This window comes from Cucurbita pepo, unplaced genomic scaffold, assembly GCF_002806865.2.
Source record: "Cucurbita pepo subsp. pepo cultivar mu-cu-16 unplaced genomic scaffold, ASM280686v2 Cp4.1_scaffold000109, whole genome shotgun sequence".
In the NCBI taxonomy this organism is placed as follows: Eukaryota; Viridiplantae; Streptophyta; class Magnoliopsida; order Cucurbitales; family Cucurbitaceae; genus Cucurbita; species Cucurbita pepo.
Window position 1 is genome coordinate 361,738 of NW_019646433.1, and position 8,647 is coordinate 370,384.

At 37.5% G+C, this 8,647-nt stretch overlaps 1 protein-coding gene across 1 annotated transcript; it reads left to right on the forward strand.

The window, feature by feature from the left end:
* The first annotated feature begins 6,953 nt into the window (after positions 1-6,953).
* On the forward strand, positions 6,954-8,278 carry LOC111783864 (zinc finger protein CONSTANS-LIKE 16-like). The gene is made up of 2 exons (XM_023664697.1): positions 6,954-7,779; positions 7,931-8,278. Exons 1-2 carry the CDS (start codon positions 6,994-6,996, stop codon positions 8,177-8,179), a joined length of 1,035 nt encoding a protein of 344 aa, XP_023520465.1. The 5' UTR covers positions 6,954-6,993; the 3' UTR covers positions 8,180-8,278.
* Positions 8,279-8,647: the final 369 nt, after the last annotated feature.

Consider the following 8,647-nt stretch of genomic DNA (forward strand, 5'->3'; position numbering starts at 1 on the left):
TTGTACTATTGAGTTTGTCATGCTGTGATATAAAGAAAATTCTATTAGTGATTTTGACTTAATCCTGTTTAATCCAATCAGTTTTAGCAAATGTAATAATGTACCCAAATCATTATTAATTTGCAACGATACTTTAGTGAGTTAGAGCAACTGCTACCGAGGGGCAGTCAATCACTCATTCACTAAACCAAGACATTCTTGACTTAAACACTAATCCCAGAATAACTCTTGTTCCTATAGTGTTCTTAGTTATTGCTGTTTTGGTCAAGAATATACCAACTCTTAGTATTTCTTCGTAAGTGTGACCCGCCATTTTTAGACCTCATAGATTGGTCCCAACAATGCTATCGAATGAAAAAGCCAAAGTTGGGAATGGACCTAAGAAATCCTATCCATTTCTGGAGTTTGCGTTGTTTCGACTCCCATGTTATGACCCTCCGAATGGGTAGTTGCTCTAGGGCAACATGCAGGTGGAACATGGGAACCTCACGGTGCAACCTAGTGGTGGAGACCATAGGAAGTATTTGACATACTTCCTTCTCCCACTTACTATAAATACTTTCTCTATTCACCTTGTTATTGACTCATGCAAATACCTTTCGAATGGAGGACGCTCCCAGGGCGACACGATACCGAGCATGAATCTCACTGTGTGAATTTTACAGAGAGTGTGAAAAGAAAACGATGTATCTTATACACCTTTTTTCTCCCACTAAGTATTTTAGATGGTTGGGTATAGTCATTACTTAAGTATATTCCGGCTAATTAAATATAACTTAGGTCTAGGTGATTTATCTAAATGTTACATCACTTAAGCATGCTCATAAAACTCGGCTAACTAAGCTCAAGTACTGGTCCGATCTCCAGGTAGTAGGTGTTCCGTAAACCGTCAACTTAAGTACCTCTAGTCTTAGACAAGATCGTGCCAGGTGAGCTTTCTCACAACCGCAATTTTGTAAGACATCAACCTATTTTAACTATTAAAATTGATCGTGCTCGGTTCTCAACCCTAAGTGAGCATGCACTTATCTTTATTATAGATTTTAACGTCTATCTCGTTTTATGACGTTGAAAATAACCTATAACATGTATCTAACATGCTTTATATAACAATTATATAATCAACCATTCTATGCAATAATATAACAATTTATATCTATCACTCATGGAACCCTAAACATGTATACTATACATTATAACACTTATAACATACTTGGAATGCATGAAACATGCATAGCCTATGGTGGAATTTTAAATCTATATGACATACTTTATGCATATAAATTTTCTATTTAATTAAAACATACATTCATAATGCATAATTAATTAAACACACTAAAGTGGGTTGATTTTGGCATTTTAAAGCAAACAATCAACTAAATTATTACATTAATAATTAAATATAACTTGAGCCGCTCCCGAGGATCACGAACTGGGTGAACCAACCCTTAAAAACGTTGAATCGGACCCCAACGGCAGAAAAAAAAACACCCGAACCGCCTCTTCCATCTTCTTCAGTTCAGCTTGCTATCTCTTCCATTTTTGATCTTACAACATAAAATGGACTCTAATGACTCCATAAAAATTACAGACCTTTCTTCATTCATTAAAGCCCATACACATTAGGCTTATTACAATAATTGTATCAAATGAAAGCATAAAAAAAATGCCAAAACCAAAACCATCCACTTTAGCAACCACAAATTTCATTCATGAAATAGTACCCACCATGATCAAATTAATGTAAATAAAGTGCCTAAAACCTGGCTCTGATACCAATTGATGGTGTATATAACACATGCGGAAGCAATTTGGATCTTAGGCACTTTTAGAACATCAATTATAGTAAATAACTAGCATGTTATAAACACACTAAAGTGGGTTGATTTTGGCATTTTAAAGCAAACAATCAACTAAATTATTACATTAATAATTAAATATAACTTGAGCCGCTCCCGAGGATCACGAACTGGGTGAACCAACCCTTAAAAACGTTGAATCGGACCCCAACGGCAGAAAAAAAAACACCCGAACCGCCTCTTCCATCTTCTTCAGTTCAGCTTGCTATCTCTTCCATTTTTGATCTTACAACATAAAATGGACTCTAATGACTCCATAAAAATTACAGACCTTTCTTCATTCATTAAAGCCCATACACATTAGGCTTATTACAATAATTGTATCAAATGAAAGCATAAAAAAAATGCCAAAACCAAAACCATCCACTTTAGCAACCACAAATTTCATTCATGAAATAGTACCCACCATGATCAAATTAATGTAAATAAAGTGCCTAAAACCTGGCTCTGATACCAATTGATGGTGTATATAACACATGCGGAAGCAATTTGGATCTTAGGCACTTTTAGAACATCAATTATAGTAAATAACTAGCATGTTTGAAAGTATTAAAACTTAATGAGTTTAGATACTAACCTTTTGTAGTTCAAACTCCTTTTTCCTCACGAACCGGTTTCGAACCACCACTAGTGTCTTCTCCACTATCCTCCGACCTTAGAACGGGATTGTGGAATCCGGTGAGTGACTAAACTTGGGAGGAATTTTGTATATATGAAGAGAGTGTTTGTGAGAGGTTTTTTCTCAATGTTTTTCACCAAGAAGAAGAAGACCTTCCATGTACCATGATCACTCTATTTAAAGAGTCATGTTTGCATGTTCATGCAAATTTGAGTTCACCAAATTTTGACACTCAAAATTCCACTCAAATGTTTGGGATTATATGGCAAGCATGCATGTTTGAATTAACCAAATTTTGACACTTAAAATTCCACTCAAACTTGTGGGGTTTATTTGGCAAGCATGCAAGTTTGGTTAAACCAAATTTTGATACCTCAAAATTCCACTAACATGTATTTTTCCATTATGTATTTTTCCATTAAATGAAGTCAACATGTTGACTTTCTTCATTTTAGTTCAACAATTAATTTGAATAATTAATTTCAAATTAAAGTAACATTAAATGATTAATTAAACTATTTAATTAATATTTAATATTAATTCAAATGCAATCCCAATCAATTCCGACACATAATTGATTAAGATATTTAAATCTTATTTAAATATCTCAGATTCTCTCTTTTTGTTTAATTCATAAATAAAACAAAAATGCGGTTAAATATATCGTATATATGTAGCGCATATTCCCTAATTTGAATTCGAACACTTCGAACTCACTCGTCACACTATTCTATGGTTTAGTTCGATATGAGCTAGCAGAGGGACCTAATGGACCTATAGATCATGGGCTCCAACGATCCAAGATTAACCGGTTAAACTCATTAACCTTGTTAACCAACATTCGTTAACTACTAGGACACTCCACTATAGCCTAGTAGTTGCACTCCCCTCACTATAGATATATTTCTGTCCATTTGATATAACCATGATTAGTAAGTCGATCCTTCACAGGTTGTTCGTAACTAGAGCTGGGTCAATTTACCGTTTTACCCCTAAAGTTACTTCTTGTTCCTTATGTCTCACTGATCCTCTAATGAACAATTGGTTTGTGGTCCAACCAGTAAACCGAATCCCTCTCAGGCCAATGAGAGGGTGGGGCCCCTTGTTCAAGACCTGGAGTCAGTGCTTAAGGGAACTACCTTTCTTCTATCCCTAAAAGTGGGTAGGAGTGAATTCCGTCTTGCACCCCACGTCCCCAGCCATTCACCCAGTCTTACCCCTGAAATGGGAGGCCTGTTGAGTCGGCGAACTAGAGCCACTCTCACCCATGCAAATCTAAGGATAATTCCGAATAAACAGGAGTTCATGGTTAGCTCAGGATTAAAACCGAGTTACCTAGGTTATCGAATGAAAAGAAAATCAGTCTCAACAGTAAACGACTTTATAAAGTGAGAGTGGTTTTCTTCATGGTCCGATCTTATGCAATACTCATTGCATAGGACGCCCCCACTCACATGTCTCCACATGTACAATTTAGTGATCACATTGTTTATATCATATACAAAAGTGGGCCGCATCCATAGTGTCCCCAGAATAAGGTACTCAGCCTTATCCTTATACTATAGATCATTTTGACTATATACTTGAACTTGATTCACTCTTATGTCTCTACATATAGTTCAAGTAATCATACAATAGCCAGAGTGTTCTTAGTTTATTGAATTTAGATTAATGATCGTAAAGTTCACTTTATTCAATAACAATCTTTACTGAATAAATAACAGTAATAACTTTATTGAAAATAGAATATGATTTTGTTTACAAACTATGAGTTTTATGACATAAAACCCAACAATTTATAGTCTCTAAATTGAGACTTTCACCCTTTTACACCTTACCCTTGACTACGACCTAGTGCACACTCAGGCTATCAAAAACCAAAAAAAGAAAAGAGCCCAGATCATGTCATTCTATAGCTTTCATACAAAATATATTGAAAAAGTATCTTGTGCTTGTGACATACAACATGTACGAGATCTACCTTTTCAAATCATAATATATGGTTAAGATGCATAACATCCTTCCATGTTTTTCATGACATAACTTTCCTATGAGACATACATACATATATTTACATAATATATCATTCCTTTTTATTATGCATGACTCATCAAGTGTCTCATATACATAACATAAACATGGTATTATAGCATACATGTAATGACATACTAGAAGTACATGCATCACATACATGTCATCAACATCACATCATAGAAGTAATAAAACATAGATAGATCAAGTCATACACGTTATTCATATAACATACAGTTCATCTAACCTAGCCCAATAGTGTTCCAACAATAAGTTTACTTACATGTAGGCCTAAGTTGAAGTAACTAATTTCGTACTATCGAAGTTTGTTGGATCCCGCTATAAGAAATTAAATCACCTAACTAATCCTATTTAACTCTAAAAACTTTTAAATTGACTAAAAAATAGTCCTACGGATCTCAAATAGCCTTTACATGGTCCAATATAGTTAAACAGGGTCTAAAACTCCAATTCGAGCTATTTAGCCGAGCCAAGCCAAGGGGGAGCTGTGCACTAGAGGGAATCGGCCGAGCCCGAGTGGATGGCGAGCCGCATCTAGTTGGTGTGTGAATTGGTAGTCGAGTTGGTTGAAGACGTGGGTCCGAGCCTGTGATTTGAATGGTTGAGAGTTAGGTTTAGTTTTGAAGCTTGAGGTCTGAATCCAAAATTGATTTTAGACCTAGTTTGTTCTCTAATCTGTCTTCANTATTTTTTTTTTTTTTTTTTTGTCTCTTTTTTGCTTCTATTTTCGAATCAGCTTTTGTCCAGTTCTTGATCGCTACTTGGCCAGTTTCAATGATGAGTTAATGACGAATATTTTTGTAAATACAGTTTTTGCCGTTTAATAAGATTGTCAGATGTTAAAAGGAAAAAGCAATTAGAAGGGACTTAGCATTGAATATGTTACCAAAAAAAAACAGGGAGATATTGAAAAACATTCTCCCAGGAAATCAAAACTAGTACAGCATTTGAGTGAGGGGCAGAGTGAAAAATGAAAAGAAAGGGACAGATGGGCGTTTTGTTTGTTTATGTGTCGGATTTTAGTTGGGGTTATATTGTGAGAGTACCCCACCATGAAATCCCTGCGATCAGAGAGGTGGCCAATCAGAATGAGGGGATTGGGATTATATTCAGGGTCTCGCCCAATGGGAAAAGGGATAAGACCTGTGGTCCAACAATACACCTCTCTCTCTCTCTTTCTCTCTCTCTCCTCCATGGATGATGAGATGACCTTCAAAGTGCAACGTTGAAAAACGTACAGATGGATGTTCCATAGACTCTTAAAACAGAAAGTTGTGGGACATAGCGTTTAAGAGACAACAACAAAACTCTCTCTTCCCCAACCATCTCCTTCTTTTCTTCTCCTTTTCCACTTTATTCAATCACTAATTTATACGTTTTCTCTATCTCTAATACAATTGCACAACCACTATTCAATTATAATCATGGTTGATGCACAAAGTTGACCAAAATATAAATAAAGCGTGACTACTTACGGTTTTAAAGAATAAGGACCTATAATTCTATTGAAATCATAATGTTCTGTGTGTTCTGTGTGTAATAACCCAGGATTTCTATTGGATCGAGAGAAGTTTGTTGAGCAGGAGACCTAGGCATATGCTTGGGAAACTTTCAATCTTGATCTAGTTTTTTTCACTTGTAATCATCGTTAGGTTTGGTTGGTTCGGAATGACGTTCTTTCTTTAAAATTTCGATTCTTTCTTTTTCTCCTCTTTCATTTTCTTATGAGATTACCTCATTCCCTTCTTTCTGTAGGTCAAGATCAACAAGATTGGTTGATTGGCTGGAAGCGGATGGATCCGCTCGAAAGAAGAACGCAATGAATTGAATGATGAATGATTAGGAACGGCTGGACCTCTCTTGATTGACCGAGGGCTCCACTTCTCTTCCTGAGCTCATGGACTCTGTTTATGGAGGATATTGAGCAAATCGTTGGATCTGAGAAATGGCCAATTGTAGGTGCATTTAGGTCTACACCAGATTCAAGCCTTTTCTTCTTAATCTTCTATTGATGTTGAAAAATTTATATCGGATATATTTCCGTCTACACTCAATTTGAGCCTTTTCCTCCTAATCTTCTCTCGACGTTCAATAAATTTTATTAGGTCAATTTTTATCCTACTAGAGTAAAAATTAAACTATAAATTAGAGGATGGAGTTGAAAGGTAGAAGAGGACAATGTGTATAATTCAGAAATGAAATGAGTAGGTGAGTAAATTCTAGTAAAGGAAATTGTAGATAAATGTTATTGCTTTCCAATTTTGAATTTTTGTTTTTGAAAAGACTATAGGGTGGGCGTGGGCCATGATTCTGACACGTTCGGCCTCTAAGTAAAGCCGCAACGCCAACATTTTTTCGCGAGCACAGTGGTCTGACACTACTCTGCTTCACCTTTTCGTTGTTTTTTTTGCTCTCTCATAGAATCACAAGTGGAAGTTGGATACGCAGAAAGTGGATGAAATTATGTCAACCAAAAGCAGCATAGCCAACGCAGTGGGCGGAAAGACAGCCAGAGCCTGCGACAGCTGCTTCCGAAAGCGAGCCCGATGGTACTGCGCTGCCGACGACGCCTTTCTCTGCCAATCCTGCGACTCCGTCCATTCAGCCAATCCCCTGGCCCGTCGCCACCAACGCCTCCGCCTTAACTCACCCACCTCCTCCGATTCCAAACCCCCTTCTCCCTCGTGGGTGTCCGGCTTCACCCGCAAGCCCCGCACCCCTCGGCCCCCTCCCCGCCCAAAATCCGACGACCTCCTCTCTAACCCCTCCTTCTCCCTCGTCCCCGAGGCCGACGACGCTACCTCCCACGAAGACAATGAAGAGGATCACCTCTTGTATAGAGTCCCCACTTTCGACCCCTTCCTCCCCTCCGATGATCTGGATCTTGCGGATTTTGCTGCCGATTTGGAGAGGCAGTGCTTTGACATGGAGGGGCTCGGGTTGGTTAAGGTGGAGGATCTTCACGAACAACAAGAAGCTGATTATTGTAGGGCTCAACATCAATTCGAGGCTCAGATGGATCTGATGCGAGAGCCCTTCGAGTTGATACCAGTGGTGGATGTCAAGAATGAAAGACAAGAAGATTGTGCAGAGGAAACAGAGGATGAATCGAAAACGCAGAGGAAAAGAAGAGTGACATTGCGATTGGATTGTGAGGCAGTAATTGCCGCCTGGGGTGACGACAAGTCTCCATGGACTACCGGAGAACGCCCCGATTTAGACCCCGACCAACCCTGGCCTCACTTCATGGTTGTCTTCAACTCTCTCTCACTCAAAACTCGCGCAGTCTAAAGAACATTTGCAAATACGGAAAAAAATCAAATCAAATCAAATCAAATCAAATGTGGCCTTCTAACCCATTAATCAATTAATGTTGTTAATGTTAAGAATGATGTTGCAGGCGTTTTGTGAAGTGAGGAACCGGCAGGGGTGTGGGGAATATGGGATGAGCACGGTGGCGATGGGGGACGGCGGGAGGGAGGCGCGTGTTTCGCGGTACAGGGAGAAGCGGCGAACGAGGTTGTTTTCGAAGAAAATAAGGTACGAAGTTAGGAAATTGAATGCGGAGAAGAGACCCAGAATGAAAGGGAGGTTCGTGAAGAGAACAGCTTTTACACACCCAGTTCTTCCCATTGTGAGTATCAAGTAAATACCAAAAACAAAATCCAAATCTTCAAACTTCATGTACATTATTATTATTATTATCTTATAATAAAAAAGGTTATAAGAATTAGTTTTCTTATTATAATTAATATTTTTTTTCTTAATTCCGAGGTTATATGTTGTATTTAGAGATTAATAGCGTATACAAATCTAAATTTTGAATGAGTTTCCTATAAGAACCATTCTTAAAATTGATTTAAATAGATGCTTCATCCATTTATTCATTTCTCCCAAGTCGAAAAAATCAAGCGAAACAAATTTGAAATGTCAAATGATAAGGATAAACTCTTTAAAAGTTAGAGATGATAAGGATAAACTGTCTTGACTTGAGGTGTAGACGTCTAAAACCAAACTCTTTTAATATATGACACGTTTTGATGAATTGATGTGCATTATTATTTTAGATGAATTAATAAGCACTAGAATTATGCAAAGCAAAATGCCTTTTTTCCAA

What these genes read in the sequence shown, in the direction of transcription:
- LOC111783864 (XM_023664697.1), top strand. Translation starts at nt 6,994, where the DNA reads ATGTCAACCAAAAGCAGCATAGCCAACGCAGTGGGCGGAAAGACAGCC. An exon ending in AACCCTGGCCTCACTTCATG is followed by an intron (nt 7,780 to 7,930) that starts GTTGTCTTCAAC and finishes ATGATGTTGCAG; the next exon opens with GCGTTTTGTGAAGTGAGGAA.